This window comes from Meles meles, chromosome 20 (genome assembly GCF_922984935.1).
Source record: "Meles meles chromosome 20, mMelMel3.1 paternal haplotype, whole genome shotgun sequence".
NCBI classification, from domain to species: Eukaryota; Metazoa; Chordata; class Mammalia; order Carnivora; family Mustelidae; genus Meles; species Meles meles.
The window spans coordinates 18,918,454-18,940,257 of NC_060085.1; the positions used below are offsets into that span (position 1 = coordinate 18,918,454).

Below are 21,804 nucleotides of genomic sequence, written 5' to 3' on the forward strand. Positions count from 1 at the left end.
CAGAGGCCCTAAAGTTTGCTAACAGTCTCAAGGAATAAATTTATCCACACCTCTGTGGTATCCTTAAAAAGACGTAACAATTAGGGGTACCTGGGTGACTCAGTCAGTTAAGCCTCCGACTCTTGATTTCAGCTCAGGTTATGATCTCAGGATCATAAAATCAAGCTGAGTCGGGCTCCACACCAAGCACAGTCTGCTTAAGTCTGCTTAAGACTGCCTCTCCCTCACCCCCTGCTCACACCAACACTCTCCCTCTTAAAAAAAAAAGAAAGAAAAAAAAAAGGCTTAACAATTAGAAAAAAGCTAATTTTAAATTTGGAATTTCAAAAGAGTTCTATTTTCTATAAGTCTAAGATTATTTCAAAATAAAAAGTTAAACATTTTTTTTCAACATAGCTTCCATAACAGAAAATTAACCAAGGCTTGATTATTTAAGGAACATTAAAAAAACCACTGTGGTGGCTTATCTGACACTCCCAAAAGTGATTACTTTTAACAGGCCCACCAGCAAGTATTTTACATCTGCTAATTCACCTAGTGTGTCCATAGATAACTCAAAAGGAATAATTTCACAGCCTCTCTGCTATGATGAGTTTATAGCCTGTGTACTAAACTACAAGGGTTCCACTAGATTCAGTCATGTGTGGTGTAGAGAATAGCTTATTAAACTCAGATAATACTCAGCATGTCCCATTAGTCCTTCCCTAGAACTTTATTCTTCTTAAAAAGGGATGACAAAGAAGCATCCATGGCATCTACCCCCAAAGCAGCTGCTGATCATTTCATCTACCTCCAAGTACCAGGACAGAACGCCTGCCTGTTCTATAGCTTTCACCTGCTGCTTCTATTCCCCCTCCCCAAACTCAACTAAAATATTAAAAATACTACTGAAAGACCAACATCATTGCAGTAAACAAGCCAGAGGTTGCCAGGAACTTCTGTGTTGCACTTGGCCCTGGGGGAGCAGTCTGGCCTACAGGTAAGTCATCACTTACTGAACAAGTAACCTGGAGTTGCTGCTGCTGTTGCTGTGGCGGCGGTGGCGGCGTCTGTTCCTGGGGAGTTTGCTGTTGTGGCTGCTGCTGAGGGTCCCATATATGGACAGTCTGAGCTGTGTTCTGGTAGGTGCCTGCGACAGCCTGCACAGCCACTGGAATGTGGATGTTGCCATTCATGAACTGTGCTGGAAAGAGAGAGTTTGCAAGGGTCTGCACTACCTCTTCATGGGAGTTTTTCACTACAGACGTGGTGCCCACCATCTTCTCCTTGTCATCCTCCAGCTTTACAGCTGCCAGGGCCGTGGGTGAGCCACTGACGTGAACTGCATTGTAGGCTTCCTGGGGAATGGCAATGTGGGTAATGCTCTGCTGCTGAGGATCACCACGGGGCTGGGCAGAGTAAACAGGGATGGTCCAGGTTTCTCCTGTAGGGCTAGTAATGGTCCCAGTGGCACTGTACAGATGGGCACTGTCTACTGTCAGTAAGTCTGGCCTCAAAGACACATAACTCTGCTGTTGGCCCTGTGGAATGGCCAGCACGGTAGCCACCGGTTGCCCTGAGATGGCATAGGACACAGTGATGGGCATGTCCACTTTGCGCTTCTTCACTGGCTGGAGGACACTGGCTGTGCCAACCCGCCGTTCCCCTTCCCGGGGTGAGCCCTGCTGAGACGGTGGTGGGGAAAGGGCACCCACGGTCTGGATTTGGATCTGCTGACCCCCGGCAAGAGACTGGCCAGCCACTAGCTGAGCCTGGATCTGCTGATGTGGGATGTGCTCCTCTGGAATCTCTGCAGCCTGGATCTGCTGGGCTGCCTGCACGTGCTGCACCTGGATCTGGGCCGCCTGCAGCTGTGAAGGGCTGGGGCTTTGCAGAGACGGGGTCTGGATGGAAGGGGCTGCCGGTTGTGGTGCTTGGCCTTGGATCTGCACCTGGACCTGGATGGGCTGCTCAGCAGGCTGGTGAACCGTGAGCTGCGGGGAGAGCTGCTGAGCCGAGACCTGCTGCGGAGACTGTTGTACCTGCACCTGTACCTGCAGTGACAAGATTCGGCAGTGAGTGAACAAGGCAACATCAAGAATCCAGCCCCAAAAGGAAGCCATCTCAGGCAGGCTCCCTAGGTAAGGTGAGGAGGAGGGGCTGCCATACCCAAAGCTTCTGAGGAGGTCACAATACCCAAAACCAAATGCAAAACTCTCCAGCATCACACAGCATTCAGAGCAACAATTATCTACTGAAGAAAGCAAGGCCATCAAATGGGATCTATGAAGAAAACATCAGATCTTATTTTAAACTGTGACCCCCCCTTTGTTTTTGCATGTTGGTATAGTAGTACCAGTATGTAATTTATAAAAATATATTTGGGTGTATGTTTAAAGAACAGTTTATCTATGGACTGAGTGATAAAAAGTGTGGGGACCAATGTTCTAAAAGATCAGTAAGATAAGTACATTTCATAGGCATGCAATTCTCAACCCAGGATCAAAACTACTCCCACCACAGCCTAATGAAAAACACAGGAGAGACAAAACTTGTGAAATCCCTTTAGGAGGGACCTCTCTACATTGCTACTGAAATGCAGCATTAAAGAGTGCTTAACTAAGATACTTTTGTTTTAAAAAAGAAGCCATTAAAACCAGCCCCCACAAGATTCCTGGAAATTTAATGTAAGGAAGGTTACTATAGCCTGAACCACACATTTCTGATGATAACGCAGCTCATTTCTTGTTGCTGTTACCTCAGCATACAGAGCAGCATGAAAGGATGCCATGTATAGTCTGTAAATTGAAAAAAAGATTTTTTCCTTCCAGACACACCCATCTAACACTAGTCTAGGAAGGTAAAAAGGCAGATGAGAGATTATATCTTTTCCTTTTTTTTTTAAGATTTTATTGATTTGACAGAGATACAGTGAGAGAGGGAACACGAGCAAAGGGAGTGGGAGAGGAGAAGCAGGCTTCCTGCCGAGTAGGGAGCCTGATGCAGGGCTCGAACCCAGGACGCTGGGATCATGACCAGAACTGAAGACAGACACTTAACAACTGAGCCACCCAGATGCCCCCGACTCTTGATTTCAGCTTGGGTCATGATCTTGGGGTCATGTGATCAAGTCCCCTGTCAGGCTCCACCCTCAGAGGGGAGCCTGCTTGGGATTCTCTCCTTCTGTCCCAACCCCTGCTCATGTGTGCATTCTCTCTAAAAGAAATCAACCGCCCCACCCCCAAAACATGGGGACACGTGGGTGCTGCAGATGGTGAAGCATCTAACTCTTGGTTTCAGCTCAGGTTACGATCTCAAGAGTCATGAGACTGAGCCCCTTGTTGGCTCTGTGCTCAGCAAGGAGTCAACTTGATATTCTGTCTCCTTCTGCCCCTCTCACTTGTGCTCTCTCTAAAATAAATGTTAAAAAAAAATACAAAAAAACCCCACTGAATTGTACACTTTAAATGGGTGAATTATATGAGAATTAGATCTCAATAAAGCCATCACCAATTAAAAAGATAAGCAAGGAGTTTATGTAAAGAGAACAGGCCTGAAGTTAGACTTGAATTGCTGCTGTACTTTTCTAGCTGGGAGTCCCCAAATTTCAGTTTCCTCAGGTATAATAAAAAGGGGGAGGAACACCTGGGTGGCCCAGTCAGTTAAGTGTCTGCCTTTGGCTCAGTTCATGATCCCCGGGTACTGGGACTGAGCCCCCGGAGCCCCTCGTCAGGCTTCCTGCTCAGTGGGGAGCCTGCTTCTCCCTCTGCTTGCTGCTCCCCTGCTCGTGTTCAATGTCAAAAAAAAACCAAAACAAAACAAAAAAAAAACTTAAAAAAATAAAAAAAATAAAAAGGGGGAAAACACCTAACTCCCTACAAAGTTGTTATGAGCATAAGTTAAGTAAGTACTCAATACCTAGGTTTCCTTCATTATAAGCAATATTTCTTTATACCAGTGAATCTCAAAATACAGTTTCCAGGCCAAGAGCATCATCACCCAGGCACTTGTTAGAAATACTAATTCTCGGGCGCCTGGGTGGCTCAGTGGATTAAGCCACTGCCTTCGGCTTAGGTCATGATCTCAGGGTCCTGGGATCGAGCCCCGCATCAGGCTCTCTGCTCCGCGGGGAGCCTGCTTCCTCCTCTCTCTCTGCCTGCCTCTCTGCCTATTTGTGATCTCTCTCTCTGTCAAATAAATAAATAAAATCTTTAAAAAAAAAGAAATACTAATTCTCAGGTCCCATCTCAGAACTACTGAATCAGAAACTCTGGGGAACTGGCCAACAATCTATCTTACCAAGTCTTCCAGGTGACTAATGCATGCTCAAGTTTAGAACCAGTGCTTTACATAAGGCCATATAGGAAACTTATGAAACCAGTTACTACAGAACAGTAGTTTTCAAGCTTTTTGGTCTCAAAAAATTATTGAGGATTCCCAATAGCCTTTTTTTTTTCTTTTTAATATGGGTATAGTTACTGATATTTACCACATTAGAAATTAAAACCTGGGTATCTCACAAACCAGTCACATTAACATAAATAACTGAATGGCCTGTCTAGTTTTACTGTGCTTCACTTTATTGTGCTCACCACACAATGTTTTTTGTTTTTGTTCTTTAGATGAAGATGTGGCAACCCAGCACTAATCAAGCCTATTGGCACTGTTTTTTCCAACAGCATTTGTTCACCTCATGTCTCTGTGTCACATTTAGGGAATTCTCACATTTCAAACTTTTTATCATTATATTTTTTAATAGTGATTGGGCAACAAGAACTGTGATGTTACTAAGTTACTTGTTGTAACTGTTTTGGGCCTAACAAATCTCACCTATGTAAGATGGCAAACTTAAATCGATAAATGTGCGTGCTCTAACAGCTCTACCAACTGGCCAACTGCCCCTCCTTAGGCCTCTCTATTCTCTGAGACAAAAATAATATTGAAATTAGGCCAATTAATAACAACCATTTCTAAGTGAAAGGAAGAGGCATTTTCAAAAGCTAGAACTGATTCAACTTAGTGAGGAAGGCATACTAAAAGCCAAGGTAGCCCAAAAGCTAGGCCTCTTATGCCAAATAGTCAAGCTGTGAATGCAAAGGAAAACTTTTTTTTTTTTTTAGGATTTTATTTATTTATTTGACAGAGACACAGAGAGAGGGAACACAAGCAGGGTGAGTGGGAGAGGGAGAAGCAGGCTTCCCACTGAGCAAGAAGCCCAATGCTGGACTTGATCCCAGGATCCTGGGATCATGAGCCGAGCACAAGGCAGCCACTTAACGACTGAGCCACCCAGGTGCCCCACAAAGGAAAACTTCTTGAAGGAAATTCAAAGTGTTACTTCAGTGAACACATGAATGATAACACTAAACAGCTTTATTGCTGCTAAGGAGAAAGTTTAAGTGGTTTGGATAGAAGATCAAGCAAGCCACAACATTCCCTTAAGCCAAAGCCTAATTCAGAGCAAGACCCCAACTCTCTTCAATTCTACAAAGGCTGAAGAGAGGTGAGGAACCTGCAGAAGAAAAGTCTGACACTAGCAGACGTTGGCTCATGTGGTTTGAGAAGCAGTCTCCGTAACATAAAGGGGTAAGGTAAAGCAGCAAGCGCTGATGTAGAAGCTACCGCCAAGTTATCTAGAAGGACTAAGATAATTAACAAAGGTGGCTGCACCAAACAGCAGATTTTCAATGTAGATAAAACAGCCTTATATTTGAAGAAGTTGCCATCTAGGACTTTCATAGCTAGAGAAGAGAAAGCAATGCCTGGCTTCAAAGCCTCAAAGAACAGGCTGACATAATATTAGGGACTAATGCAGCTGGTGACTTTATGGTGAAGCTCATGTTCATGACTTATTATTCCAAGGATCCCAGGGCCCTTAGAATTTATGCTAATTCTACTCGGCTTATACTCTATAAACAGAGCAACAAAGGGTGGATGACAGCACATGTGTTTAACATGGCTTACTGAATATTTTGAGTCCACTGTTGAGAGCTACTGCTCAGAAAAAAGATTCTACTGCTCGCTGACAATGCATACGATTACCCAACGACCAGATTATTGTTTTCATGTCTGCGAATACAACATCCATTCTGCAGCCCAAAGATGAGAGTATTTTTTTTACTTTCAAGTCTTATAATTAAAAAAATGTATTTTGTAAAGGTATATATGCTTGGATATAGAGAGTGATTCCTCTGAACATCTGGGCAAAGTAAACTGAAAATCTGGAAAGGATTCACCATTCTAGATGCCATCAAGAATATTCATGATTTGGGCACCTGGGTGGCTCACTTGGTTAAGCGACTGCCTTCGGCTCAGGTCATGATCCTGGAGTCCAGGGATCGAGTACCACGTCCAGCTCCCTGCTCAGCAGGGAGTCCGCTTCTCCCGCTGACCTCTCTCCTCTCGTTCTCTCTCCCTCTCAAATAAATAAAATCTTAAAAAAAAGAATATTCATGATTCACGGGAAGAGGTTAAAATATCAATATTATCAGGAGTTTAAAAGAAATGGATTCTGATCTTCACAGATGATTTTAAAGGGTTCAACACTTCAGTGGAGACAGTAACTGCAGGAGGAAAGAGCAAGAGAACTACATACAACACGAAGCCTAAAGACGTGACTGAATTGGTGCACTCTCATGATAAAACTTTAATGGATGAAGAATTGCTTCTTAAAGATGAGCAAAGAAAGCGGTTTTTTGAGATGGAATCTGCACCTGGTGACAATGCAGTTAAGATTTGTGAAACGACAGGGGGCACCTGGGTGGCTCAGTGGGTTAAAGCCTCTGCCTTCAGCTCAGGTCACGATCTCAGGGTCCTAGGACTGAGCCCCACATCGGGCTCTCTGCTCAGCAGGCAGCCTGCTTCCCCCCCCCCTACCTGCCTCTCTGCCTACTTGTGATCTCTGTCAAATAAATAAATAAATAAAATCTTAAAAAAAAAAAAAGACTGCTGAAATGAGGGTGCCTAGGTGGCTCAATTGGTTAAGTGTCTGCTTTCGGCTCAGGTAATGATCCCAGGGTCCTGGGATCAAGTACTGCATCAGGCTCCTTGCTCAGTGGGGAGCCTGCTTCTCTCTCTGCCTGCCAGTCCTTCTGCTTGTACTCTCTCTCTCTGACAAATAAAATCTTTTTTTTTTTTTTTAAAGATTTTATTTATTTATTTGACAGAGAGAAATCACAAGAGAGGCAGGCAGAGAGAGAGGAAGGGAAGCAGGCTCTCTGCTGAGCAGGGAGCCCGATGTGGGACTCGATCCCAGGACCCTGAGATCATGACCTGAGCTGAAGGCAGCGGCTTAATCCACTGAGCCACCCAGGCGCCCCGACAAATAAAATCTTAAAAGCTGCCACATTCAGGGGCGCCTGGGTGGCTCAGTGGTTTAAGGTCTCTGCCTTCAGCTCCAGTCATGATCTCAGGGTCCTGGGATCAAGCCCCACACAGGGCTCTCAGCTCAGCAGGGAACCTGCTTCCCTTCCTCTCTCTGCCTGCCTCTCTGCCTACTTGTGATCTCTCTCTCTGTCAATTAAATAAATAAAAATCTAAAAAAAGAGAAAAGCTGACACATTCACCTCAACCTTCAGCAACCACCAATCAGCAGTCATCAACATCGAGGAAAGACCCTCCCCTCCACCAGCAAAAAGATTACAACTCACTCAAAGCTCAGATGATGGTTAGCGCATTTTTAGCAATAAACTATTTTTTTTTTAAGATTTTATTTATTTACTTGACAGACAGAGATCACAAGTAGGCAGAGAGGCAGGCAGAGAGAGAGGAAGGGAAGCAGGCTCCCCGCTGAGCAGAGAGCCCGAGGTGGGGCTTGATCCCAGGAGCCTAGGATCATGACCTGAGCCGAAGGCAGAGGCTTTAACCCACTGAGCCACCCAGGCGCCCCAGCAATAAAGTATTTTTAAATTAAGGCATGTACATTCTTTTCTTTTTTTTTTTTTTTTAAAGATTTTATTTATTTATTTGACAGAGAGAGAAAGATCACAAGTAGGCAGAGAGACAGGCAGACAGAAAGGGGGAAGCAGGCTCCCTGCTGAGCAGAGAGCCCCATGCGGGGCTGATCCCAGGACCCTGAGACCATGACCTGAGCCGAAGGCAGAGGCTTAGCCCACTGAGCCACCCAGGCGCCACTGGCATGTGCATTCTTTTTTTAAGACATAATTCTATTGCACACTTACCAGCCCACAGCATAGTGTGAATAACTTCTATACACACAGGAAAACCAAAAAATTCATTTGACTCGCTTTATTGCAATATTCACTCTACTGCCATAGTCTAGAACTGAATCTGCAATACCGTGGAGGTATGCCTGCATTTGCCAAAACAAAAAATTTATAAGAGTCGCCTTTTTTACATTTTTGCAAAACTCTTTAAGAGCTAACTTAATTGAAAACAGCTGGATTCTCATATCTGCTTCTGCATTCAATCTGTTGTGCACATATCATACACAACCTCTAAAAATCACCACTGGTACATTCATGAGAAATTGGCAGTGAAAAAGGCAAATAACATCTCAGTATTATAATAAAAACAGCTTTGACCTTAAGGAACCCTGCAAGGGTACTGGAGAGGACTGGTCCTGGACCACCCTTTAAGAACCACTACTATAAGGGCACCTGTGTGGCTCGGTTGAGCGTGGGACTCTTGATTTCGGCTCAGATCATTATCTCAGGGTAGTAAGATTGAGCCCTGGTCAGGCCCTGCACTCATTGGGAAGTCTGCTTGAGATTTTCTGTGTTTCCTTCTGTCCCTCCCCCCGCTCACGTCTTTCAAATAAATAAATAAATAAATAAATATTTAAATAAATCTTAAGGGAAAAAAAGAACCACTGCTATAGAGTTAAATATATAGTACATTTTTATAATTGTTATTATTTGCTTAAAAACAAAATTTAAAACATCTGGCTATTGGGGTGTCTGGGTGGCTCGGTCAGTTAAGTCTCCAACTCTTGGTTTAGGCTCAGGTCATGATCTCCTTGGCGGAGAGATTGAGCACACACACGGAGCCCTGCGTTCAGCATGGAGCTTACCTGAAGTTACTCCCTCTCTCCCTCCCCCTACTGACACACTCTCTCTCAAATAAATCTTATAATAAATAAACTAAAAAACTGGTTATTATCACTAAATCATAGCCCATATGCTTCATAAGTTTACTTTATCTTTTTTTTTCTTAAAGGTTTATCTATTTTATTATTATTATTATTTTTAAAGATTTTATTTATTTATTTGACAGAAGAGAGATCACAAGCAGGCAGAGAGAGAGAGGAGGAAGCAGGCTCCCTGTGGAGCAGAGAGCCTGATGCGGGGCTCGATCCCAGGACCCTGAGATCATGACCCGAGCCGAAGGCAGCGGCTTAATCCACTGAGCCACCCAGGCGCCCCTATTTTATTATTATTTTTTTAAGATTTTATTTATTTGACAGATCACAAGTAGGCAGAGAGGCAGGCAGAGAGAGAGGGGTAAGCAGGATTCCCGCTGAGCAGAGAAGCCGATGCGGGGCTCCATCGCAGGATCCTGGGATCATGACATGAGCTGAAGGCAGAGGCTTTACTTAACCCACTAAGCCACCCACGTGCCCCAAGATTTATCTATTTTAGAGAGACAGAGTGAGTGAGCAAGCACCTGGGGGTCGGGGGAGGAGGAGGAGCAGAGAGAGAAAACCTCAAGCAGACTCTGCCTGATTGAGGAGCACACAAGTGACTTAATTCCTGACGGTGAGATCACGACCTGAGCCGAAACCAACAGTTGGACACTTATTGCTCCTCCTGTATCTCTTTTAGTTGATTTTTCTTAGAAACCATTTATCAACATTGAATCTTCCAACAGAAATGGAAACAGTTATCACAATAACTGTTTAATATGTAATTACTATGGAATCAGAATTGCAGGGGCAGTAGGGGACAGGACTACTCCTCACTCCAGAATAAAGAAGTACAAATAATTGGATGTCATTTTATTATTATTATTTTTTTAAAAGATTTATTTAACAAAGAGAGCACAAGCAAGGGGCATAGTAGACAGAGGGAGAGGGAGAAGCGGGCTCCCCACAGAGCAGAGGGAGCCTGATGTGGGCCTCAATTCCAGACCCCGGGAATCATGACCTGAGCCGAAGGCAGCTGCTTAACCAACTGAGCCACCCAGGCGCCCAATCTGATGCCATTTTAGATCCAAAGTAGTTATAATTTAAAATTAGAGGAGTAAGAGTTAAAGCACTTTGTGACATTTCTTTACCAATGTCAACATACTGAATAAGAAATCAGATATTATACGTTCATAATCTTTATTCATAACTATCCTAGGTCAGTAAGGATTGTTATTTATATTACCTCCCAACTTAAAAATTTATATAAAAACATTAACTTTTTATCTGGCTAATCACAACTACATGGTCATAGTAAGAATTTGGAAACTCAGCAAAATAAACACAAAAAATTAAATTTTACTCAAAAAAGAAGCAAAAATGAAGTGAACTGAAAGAACTGTACGACTTCAAGTATTTCTTTGTAGTAAGAGAGTTGCTAAAAGAGTTCTCTTAAATAAAGGGAGGGGGCGCCTGGGTGGCTCAGTCGTTAAGCAGCTGCCTTTGGCTCAGGTCATCATCTCAGTGTCCTGGGATCAAGACCTGCATCAGGCTCCCTGCTCGGCAGAACGCCTACTTCTCCCCTCCCACCTGCCCTGCTTGTGTTCCCTCTTTCGCTGTGTCTCTCTCTCAAATAAATAAAAATTTTTTTTAAAGATTTTATTTATTTATTTATTTGACAGACAGAGATCACAAGGAGGCAGAGATACAGGCAGAGAGAGAGACGGGGAAGCAGGCTCCCTGCTGAGCAGAGAGCCCGATGCGGGACTCGATCCCAGACCCTGAGATCATGACCTGAGCCGAAGGCAGAGGCTTAACCCACTGAGCCACCCAGGTGCCCCTCAAGATTTATTTGACAGAGAAAGATCATAAGTAAGCAGAGAGGCAGGCAGAGAGAGAGGGGGATGCAGGCTCCCGGCTGAGCAGAGAGCTTGATGTGGGGGGCTCAATCCCAGGATCCTGAGATCATGACCTGAGCCAAAGGCAGAGGCTTAACCCACTGAGCCACCCAGGAGCCCCTAAATTAATAAAAATCTTAAAAAAAAAAAAAAAAAAAGGAAAGACAAAAATCGAAGGTAGACATTCAGAAGTTAGTACTGTGATTGATCAACTCTATGCTTTTAACAGGTTTAGCTGTAATTTTCAAGGTTATAATACTCAGGTCAAGTATCTCAAAAGAAAAAACAAACTGACAGACTGATAACTAAGCAAAAAATATACACAGATTATTAAAAAGCATTTTGAAACTTAAGCCTAGATTTAAGATGACTCTCAACAGGTACAAAAAGGAAAAAGATCATCTCTAAGCTTGCATATCCTAGAAAAGTTATATATCAAATGAGAGAGCGGGACATTTTGAGGCGAATGATTTTTTTTTTTTTTTTGCTTCAAAAACCACTATTTTCTACCTTCTATCAATCCCTCATAAATCACAGTGTTTTAGTTTTCTTCACACAATTAAATCATTAACCTTTTCATTTAGCTCCCCTCACCTTTTCCAGGCTTTTTAATTGCTTTTTTCCCCCTGTTATTCAGAAGAGAAGTATAACTCTATTTCTGTATTTCTGGGCTCTTGACCATGTAATATGTACGGCAACTACTACTTTCTTCTTGAGCATTCTGACTTTATATTTCACCCTGGGAAGACTGCTTTCTGGCTCTTCTGTACAGTGATGACACTGCAATTAGATCTCAATTCTGAGCTGGTTTTGTTTTCTTTATTCTCTTGACTTTTTTTTCTCAGATTCCTTACTTCACTGAGTATATTACCAATTAAGTGTTTCAGAAGGTATGTCTGAATGTGATCCATGGAGCAGCATATTCAGCATCAACCTGGAAATTTATTAGAAATGAAAATTTTTGAGGCACCTGGGTGGCTCAGTTGGTTAAGCATCTGCCTTCTGCTCAGGTCATGATCTCAGAGCCCTGAGATCAAGCCCATCACTGGACTCCAAGCTCAGCAGGGAGTATGCTTCTCCCTCTGCCCCTCCCCCTGCTTTCTCTCTCATGCACTCTTTCAAATAAATAAAATCTTTTTTTTTTTTTTAAGATTTTATTTATTTACTTGATAGAGAGAGAGAGCAGCAGAGGGAAAGCAGGAAGGAGATTCTCTGCTGAGCAGGGAGCCTTTTGCAGGACTCAATCCCAGGACCCCAGGATCATGACCTGAGCCGAAGGCAGACACTTAGTGAATTGATGAGCCACCCAGGTGCCCCAATAAATAAAATCTTAAAAAAAAAAAAAAATTCTCTGGAAATGAAAACATTATGTCAACGAAATATCTATACCCATGTTCACAGTATTATTTATAACAAACAAGACAGGAAAATGGTTGAGTGTCTGCCAACGGATGAAGAAATTCTGACATTTGTGAAACACAGATGGACATTGAGGGCTTTATACTAGTAAGTCAGAGAAAAACAAATACTACATGATTTCACATATATGGAATCTAAAATCTAAAAAAAAGAAACTCATAGATAAAGAGATCAATTTATGATTATTAAAAGCGGGCATAGGGAGGAGGAAAAACTGGATGAATGTGGTCAAAAGGTATTAACTCAGAGCTGTAAGATCAGAAGTGCTAGGGAGATAATGTACAAAAGGATGACTGTAGCTAATACGGCTGCATGGTATAGAGAAAAGTTGTTAGGAGAGTAAATCCTAAGAGCTTGCATCACGAAGGGAAAAAATTCCTTTTTCCTTATCTTTTTTATCTATATGAGGTGACAGAAGTTAACTAAACTTTTATTGTGGTAATCATTTCATGGTATGTAAGTCAAATCATTAGGTGTATACCTTAAACTTATACATGCTATATGTCAATTATATCTCGATAAAATTGGGGGAAAATGCACACATTCAGAAGTGACCCTAGTCCTACCTACACTAAATCAGATTTCAGGGCATGGGGTGAGGGAAGCGGCCATTCTCTCCTTTTTAAAGATTTATTTGACAGAGGGGCGCCTGGGTGTCTCAGTGGGTTAAGCCTCTGACTTCCGCTCAAGTCATGATATCAGGACCCTGGGATCAAGCTCCATGTCGGGTTCTTTGCTCAGTAGGGAGCCTACTTCCCCCCTTTCTCTCTGCCTGCCTCTCTGCCTACTTGTGATCTCTGTCAAATAAATGAATAAAATCTTAAAAAAAAAAATTTATTTGACAGAGTGCGGGCCTTCAGGAGAGTGCACGTATGAGCACGATTTGGGGGAGGGGCAGAGACTCTCAAGCAGACTCCCCACTGAGCATGGAGCCAGGATGAGCCACCCAGGGGTATGGCAGAAAGTCTCTGCCAGAGCAGGCCAGCAATGTGACCGGCTCAAGACTCTCACTCCCTCAGCGCCCCCCCCCAAACCTTAGAATGAATAAACAAATCTTTAAATAATAAATAAATAAGAAAATAAACTGAATGTGTAGGGTCAATTTCCAAATTCTGCCTCATAAACAACTTTTAAAATTACTTTATTTCCACAGGAGAGAGTAAACAATTCTTCCCTCATATTCCTCTGAAGCTGTGCTGGTCCAATATCCCCTACATGTAGTTTGCCATCACCTGTATGTTCAAACTACAGCGTGCTACAAGTTCAAAACATAACCAGATTTCAAGGATTTGTACCAAAAAAGGGGAAAATAGCTTTTAATATTATACTGATTACATGTTGAAGTATTAAATAAAATGTGATTAAAAAATCAATTTCACCTTTTGTCCCCTTTAAAAAACAGTACTAGGAAACTCCTATGTAGCTCCCGTTCCATTTCATGTTCTGAGTCTCAGTGAGGAGGGACGGTTGAGTACAGTGCTCAGCGTGGTAGAAGAATACCCCACTAGGTAAGGAATCACACACACAGGAACCTACCTGCACCTTTTAACAACTAGTCTAGCAGAAATTTAGGGACCCTGGTAGAATTTCTATTCAACTAACACTTTTCTGAAAATGGTAAAGTCTCTACCCAAGTATTAAACATTCACCAAACTCCTACAGGAATGAACTTAGAAATACGGTGAGGGAAGAGATTTAAATTTGAGTAAAAGGCTGGACATGAAGGGCCAGGAAAAGGAGCGATACATGGTTCACCAATCCCAAGTGATGATCAGGATCACAATCAGCCCACAGTGTGCCAGTGAGGGAGTAGCTGACTGCAGTCCCGTTTTTGGCTGCACACCCATGTTTGCAAAATACGTCATAAAATGAGCGCAGCCTAAGGCAGAAGCCAGACTCATTCTCCAAACCTCTCCTGCAGCTAGTGCAGGCATGTGACCAAAGCTTCCCAAATTAGACACACTGCATGAAATTTGGACTCAGAAGGGAGCAACATGAGGCAGCAAGAACCACAACCTCCATTTTCTGGTGAGAGTGAAGGAATGTGGCAGAAATGGAGCAGGATGGCATAGATCCCAATCAGACTGTGGTAGAGCAAGGACCTGTGCCCAGGGGTGTGGCAGAAAGTCTCTGCCAGAGCAGGCCAGCAATGTGACCTGAGTCCTGTGCCTGGCTGCAGTCTCCAAGACCCATTCTCCGGCCCTCCCACAAATTCCTTGAGCTAACTACTATCCTTTAGTCATTTTTTTCTGAATAAAAAAGGGGGATGAGGGGGAATGTCTAATACTTGTAACTAAAAACCAATACCCAGATGGATACAGAAAATATCATACCAAGCTGAAAACCTTAAAATAGCATTTACTCTGGGAGAGGAAGATGTTCAGGGGAGTTACTAGAGATCTGAATTGCATCTGTTAAGTTTATGTATTGAAAGAAAAAAAAGAATGGGGCGCCTGAGTAGCTCAGTTGGTTAAGCATCTGATTCTTTTTTTTTTTTTTTTTTAAATTTTATTTATTTATTTGACAGAGAGAGATCATAAGTAGGCAGAGAGGCAGGCAGAGAGAGCGGGAGGGAAGCAGGCTCCCTGCCAAGCAGAGAGCCCGATGTGGGACTCGATCCCAGGACCCTGAGATCATGACCTGAGCCGAAGGCAGTGGCTTAAACCACTGAGCCACCCAGGCGCCCAAGCATCTGATTCTTGATCTTAGTTCAGGTCTTGATTTCACAGTCTTGAGTTCAAGCCCCATGCTGGGCTCCATGCTGGGCGTGGAGCCTACCTACTTAAAAAAAAAGAAAAAAGGAAAAGAAAAAAAAAAGGATAAAAATGGCACTATCAACAGTGTGGGAATAAATGTTTGGGTACCTTTTAAATATTTGAAAAGCAACTGAGGCCCAAGGTAGGAATGGCACTAATGAAAAGAGGAAGAAGAAAACAACAGCAGCTATTATTTATTTATTAAAGGATTACAATGTGCCAGGGAATGTATTTAGGACTTAATATTTTATATAACCCTCAAAGTAACTACAACATAAATTCTTTTATTTTCATGATGTAGGTAAGGAAATAGACTCTGTGGTTAAATCACTTGCTTAAGATGACGTATCTAAAGTTGCAGAGACAAACCAGATTCCTGTTAGTCTCGGAGCCAAGTCTGGCTTTTGATTAACTCTTTCTCATTCTCAGTAATTCCACACTATGATGAGGGGTTACGAACCATCCAGCACGGAGGGGACGTACAACAACAAAGAAAACAAGAAGAAAAAGAGGAAGAGGGACAAGAGCTGAAATGACAAATGAAGAGTTGCAAAAGGAGCAAGTGATGTGAGGTCCTCTTCCCCAAAGTACCCTTCACTTAGTGCAGCCGGACTGACCAACCAGCCCTGTGTGAAGCCTCAGTTCCTGCCCTGTAGAAGGGCAGAGGAACAAGCAATTTCACGGATGCGAAATGAAACCTAAACCCTGGGATTCACCATCAGAAGGCCTTCTTTCAGGGTGCCTAGGAGACTCAGTGGGTTAAGCCTCTGCCTTTGGCTTGGGTCATGATCTCAGGGTCCTGGGATCCAGCCCTGTGTTGGGCCCTCTGCTCGGCAGGGAGCCTGCTTCCTCCTCTCTCCCTGCCTCCCTCTCTGCCTACTTGTGATACCTTTCTCTCTGTCAAATAAATAAATAAAATCTTAAAAAAAAAAAAAAAAAAAAAAGAAGGCCTTCTTTCTAGCACATGCATCAAACTCCATGTGGATGCTTTACGAAACACCCAACTCAAGAGGGTTCTTGAAAGAGAAGTTCCAAATGAATCCCCTTTATTCAGCTCAGGCTATCTGACCAGGAACAGAAAACTTGGACCTTTCCTAGTACTATACACATTATCAAGGCATTTATATGACAGCTTTTGTTATATAAGAAGTTATATAACTTTTTTGTTATTAAGAACTTAGAAATTGCCTCCTTATCTTAGAAGTTGCCTCCTTATCTTACCTAGATGAATGATACTGTGGTATAATAAAAAATTATGTATTTTATTCTGGTTCCTGGCCAGAGCTCCTAAAACCTTTATAATTTTGTAAGTGATAATAAAAATGCTAGATCCATCTTGTGTTCTATTGAGACAACTCTTGGTGGGCTCCTCGACGGAGGCTGGTCACCAGAAAGACCAAGCCATGATTAGAAGCTTGATACTTTCAGCCCCACACTCCATTCTCTGGAGAAGAAAGAAGAGTTAGAAATTGAGTTACTAATGGATTATACCTATGGGATGTAGCCTCCATAAAAATCCCAGAAGTATGGGGTTCAGGGAACTGATTTGTTGGTGAACATGCCAGGAATGTGGTACACCCAATTCCATACGGACAGAGGCTCCTGTATATCTTTATCTGGCTATTCATTCGTATCTTCTATCATATCATTTATTACATGATATACCAGCAAATGTGTTTCCCTGAATTCTGTGAGTTGTTCCAACAAATTATGAAACCTGAGGAGGGGTAGTAAGAACCCCAACTGACAGCTAGTCAATCAGAAGTACAGATGATATCCTAGGACTTGATTGGTATATGAGCTGGAGGGCAGTCTTGTGGGATGGATCCCTTAACCTGTGGGACCTGACACTAACTCCAAGCAGACAGTGTCAACTGAATTGTAGGACAGCTAGCTGATGTCAGAGAACTGGTCAACGTGGGAAAAAAAAAAACAAACCCACACATTTGGTGGCCTGAAGTGTGACTATGTTAGTAGTAGAGAGTAAAGGAACACAGTGAGGCTTATTCAGATGGCTACTTCTGTGATTAACCTTTAACATGTACCTTTGTCTCCCACCAATTCACTAAAACTGTTCTAAGGATGTAATTACTGTGTCAAAACCAACAATGTCTGTGCTACTTCTTGGCTGGACAGATGAGGAAGTCTGACAGAGAAAACTCTCTAAGGTGGTTAACACATGGTTTTTAAAAAGCAATCTAATTTTGCCATAATTTTTTTAAAAAAGCAATCTAGAAAACAGCCTAGGTTCTCAAGACAGTGAATTGTTCTGAAATTTTAAATAATAGACATAATTTTTAATTCTTATTAAAAGGGTTAGATTGAGGTGTGCTTGGGTGACTCAGCTGGTTAAGCAACTGCCTTCCGCTCAGGTCATGGTCCTGGAGTCCCGGGATCGAGTCTGGCATCAGGCTTCCTGCACAGCAGGGAGTCTGCTTCTCCCTCTACCCATAACCCCCCCTCCCATGCTCTCTCTTCTTATTCTCTTAGAGAGACAGATCACAGGTAGGCAGGGAGGCAGACAGAGAGAAGAGGAAGCAGGCTCTCCGAGAAGCAGAGAGCCAGATGTGGGGCTCAATCCCAGGACCCTAGGATCATGACCTGACCCGAAGGCAGAGGCTTTAACCCACTGAGCCACCCAGGCGCCCCCAAATAAATAAAATCTTAAGAAAAAAAGGGGGGGCTAGGTTGAGACACAATACAGCTGACCCTTTAACAACTTGGGTTTGAACTGCATGGGTCCACTTATATGCAGGTTTTTTCTGATAGATGCAGCAGAGTATTGAATATGTATTTTCTTGGGGCACCTAGGTAGCTCAGTTGGTTAAATGTCCAACTCGGGTCATGATCTCATGGGTGATGACACTGAGCCCTGCCCTACATCAGGCTCTGTGGACTCTGCTTGAGATTCTCTGCCTCTGCTCCCCCACCCTCACATGTGCACGCATACCCTCTCAAATAAAATCTTTAAAAAAGAAAAATGTATTTTTTTCCTTATGATTTAACATTTTCTTTCATCTAGAATATGAGAATACAGTATATAATACATGTAACACACAAAATATTTGTTAATTGACTGCTAATGTTGTCAGTAAGACTTCCAGTCAACAGTAGGCTATTAAGTTTTTGGGGAGTCAAAAATTACACGAAGAGGGATGATGGTGGCTTAGTTGGTTAAGTGGCTGCCGTTGGCTCAGGTCATGATCCCAGGGTCCTGGAATCGAGTCCTGCATCAGGCTCCCTGCTTCTCCCTTTGCCTTCAGCAAACCCTGCTTGTGCACTCTCTCTGACAAATAAATAAATAAAAATCTTTTTAAAAAACTACATGAAGATTTGCAACTATGCAGGGAGTCAACACTCCTAACCCCACATTGTTCAAGAGTCAACTGTACCATGGGGCAAACAGTCTTTTAACCATATGAATTGAGAAGGCAGGTCTGTTTAGACGTACATGACAGTACGCACATATGTCAGCCCTATAGCCTCATCCAGTCATTCAATGCACTCTAGTTAGACCCACCTTTCTGCCCTTTTTGTAAAGTACACTCCACACCCAGTGTGGAGCCCAACATGGGGCATGACCCTGAGTTCAAGACCTGAGCTAATATCAAGAGTCAGGCATTTAACTAACTGAGCTACCTAGGTGCCCCAGTCTTTCTGTCATTTTTTAAAAATAAGCAGGCCCTCACTGTAGGGCTTTCTGATGTGGAATGCTCTTTCCTCAGATAACCACCATGGTTCATCTGCCAACACCTTTTGGTCTCAACTCAATGTTAAGAGTACACTGGGGCTTATCCTGATCCCCCCACCTGCTTTTGTTTCACTCCTCTGCATTCATCATTATATAGTAAGATTTTTCTTTAACCATCTCTCTCCTTCCAGGTATAATGTTATACTCCACAAATCAGGGAGCTTTCAGTCTAGCATCTAAAGCAAAGGGCTTTATCCATAGAGACATAAGATGTCTGGGACAGGGAAGAAAAGATTAAGAATCATTGTCCCAGGACATCTGGATGGCTCAATCGTTAAGCATCTGCCTTTACCTGAGATGAAGATCCCAGGGTTCTGGATTCAAGCTCTGTATCAGGCTCCCTGCTCAGTGGGAAGCGTGCTTCTTCCTCTCCCACTCCTCACTTGGGATTCCCTCTCTCGTGGCCTCTTTCTTTCTCAAATAAATAAAATCTTAAAACAAAAACACTGCCCTATACCTACAAGTTCAAAGCAAAATATTCCCAAACAGCACTTTTCTTTCATTGCAAAATTAGTTTTTTTTTTTTTTTTAAGATTTATTTATTTTTAGAGAAAGAGCACATGAGCTTAGCACATACTAAGCAGGGAGCCCAATGCAGAGCTTGATCCCACAAACCTGAGACAACAACCTGAGCCGAAACCAAGAGTCAGATACTCACCTGACTGAGTCATTCAGGCGCCCCTGGTGTTTACTTAAAAATTCAAGCCCACTCAATATCACCAAAACCATCTATGAAAAATCCACAGCAAATATCATTCTCAATGGAGAAAAACAGAGCTTTTCTGCTAAGGTCAGGAACATGGCAGGGATGTCCGTTATCACCACTGCTATTCAACATGGTACTACCAGAAGTCCTACCCTCAGCCATCAGACAACAAAAAGAAATTAAAGGATCAGAAATTAATTAAGAAAATCAGCAAAGAAATCAAATTATCACTCTCTGCAGATGATATGATACTTTATGTGGAAAACCCAGAAGACTCAACTCCAAATCTGCTAGAACTTGTACAGGAGTTCAGTAAAGTGTCAGGATATAATATATGTGCTGCCGAAGCGAGCACAAAGTGTCAGGATATAAAATCAATGCACAGAAATCAGTTGCATTTCTATACACCAATAACAAGATGGAAGAAAGAGAAATTAAGGAGTCGATCCCATTTACAATTGCACCCAAAACCATTAGATACCTAGCAATAAACCTAACCAAAGAGGAAAAGAATCGGTACTCAGAAAACTATAAAGTACACATGAAGAAATTGAGAGAGACACAAAGAAATGGAAAAACGTTCCATGCTCAAGGATTGGAAGAACAAATATTGTGAAAATGTTTATGCTACTTAAAGCAATCTACACATTTAATGCAATCGCTATCAAAATACCATCAATTTTTTTCAAAGAAATGGAACAAATAATCCTAAAATTTGTATGGAACCAGAAAAGACCTCGAATAGCTAGAGGAATGTTGAAAAAGCAAGCCAAAGTTGGTAGCATCACAATTCTAGACTTCAAGCTCTATTACAAAGCTGTCATCATCAAGACAGTATGGTAATGGCACAAAAACAGACAACTAGATCAATGGAACAGAATAGAGAGCCCAGAAACAGACCCTCAACTCTATGGTCAACTAATCTTCGACAAAGCAGGAAAGAATGCCCAATGGAAAAAAGACAGTCTCTTCAACAAATGGTGTTGGAAAAATGGCACAGCCACATGCAGAAGAATGAAACCAGACCATTCCCTTACACCACACATAAAAATAGACCCCAAATGGATGAAGGACCTCAATGTGAGAAAGGAATCCATCAAAATCCTTGAGGAGAACACAGGCAGCAACCTCTTCCACCTCAGCTGCAGCAACTTCTTCCTAGAAACATCACCAAAGGCAAGGGAAGCAAGGGCAAAAATGAACTACTGGGACTTCATCAAGATCAAAAGCTTTTGCACAACAAAGGAAACAGGCAACTAAACCAAAAGACAACCAACAGAATGGGAGAAGGTATTTGCAAACGACATATCAGATAAAGGGCTAGTATCCAAAATCTATGAAGAACTTATCAAACTCAACACCCAAAGAACAAATAATCCAATCAAGAAATGGGCAGAGGACATGAACAGACATTTCTGCAAAGACGTCCAGATGGCCAACAGACACATGAAAAAGTGCTCTACATCACTCGGCATCAGAGAAAAACAAATCAAAACCACAATGAGATACCACCTCACACCAGTCAGAATGGTTAAAATTAACAAGTCAGGAAACGACAGATGATGGTGAGGATGCGGAGAAAGTAGGAACCCTCCTACATTGCTGGTGGGAATGCAAGCTGGTGTGACCACTCTGGAAAGCAGCATAGAGGTTCCTCAAAAAGCTGAAAGTAGAGCTACCCTACGACCCAGCAATCGCACTACTGGGTATTTATCCCAAAGACACAAATGTAGTGATCCGAGGGGGCATGTGTACCTGAATGTTTATTTATAGCAGCAATAACCACAAAAGCCAAACTACGGAAAGAACCTAGATGTCCATCAACAGATAAATGGATAAAGAAGATGTGGTCCATATATACAACGGAATACTATGCAGCCATCAAAAGAAATGAAATCTTGCCATTTGCAATGACGTGGATGGAACTAAAGTATCATGCTAAGCAAAGTAAGTCAATCAGAGAAAAGACAATTATCATATGATCTCCCTGATATGTAGAATTTGAGAGGCAAGGTGGGGGGTTTCCTGGGTAGGGAAGGAAAAAATGAAATAAGATGGGATTGGGAGGGAGACAAACCATAAGAGACTCTTAATCTCACAAAACAAACTGAGGATTACTGGGGCTGGGGAGGTAGTGAGAGGGTGGTTGGGTTATGCACATAACCCAACATTTGTGGTTGGGTTATGGACATTGGGGAGGAGGGTATGTGCTA

At 42.6% G+C, this 21,804-nt stretch overlaps 1 protein-coding gene across 2 annotated transcripts in view; it reads right to left on the minus strand.

The window, feature by feature from the left end:
- QRICH1 (glutamine rich 1) overlaps positions 1–21,804 on the minus strand; it is a 55,734-nt gene that overhangs the window by 16,529 nt on the left and 17,401 nt on the right. For both annotated transcript variants that reach the window (XM_045990649.1, XM_045990650.1), the window contains one exon: positions 996–2,033. In XM_045990649.1, the coding sequence (XP_045846605.1) occupies positions 996–2,033 (1,038 nt within the window). The remainder of the gene's footprint in view (positions 1–995; positions 2,034–21,804) is intronic.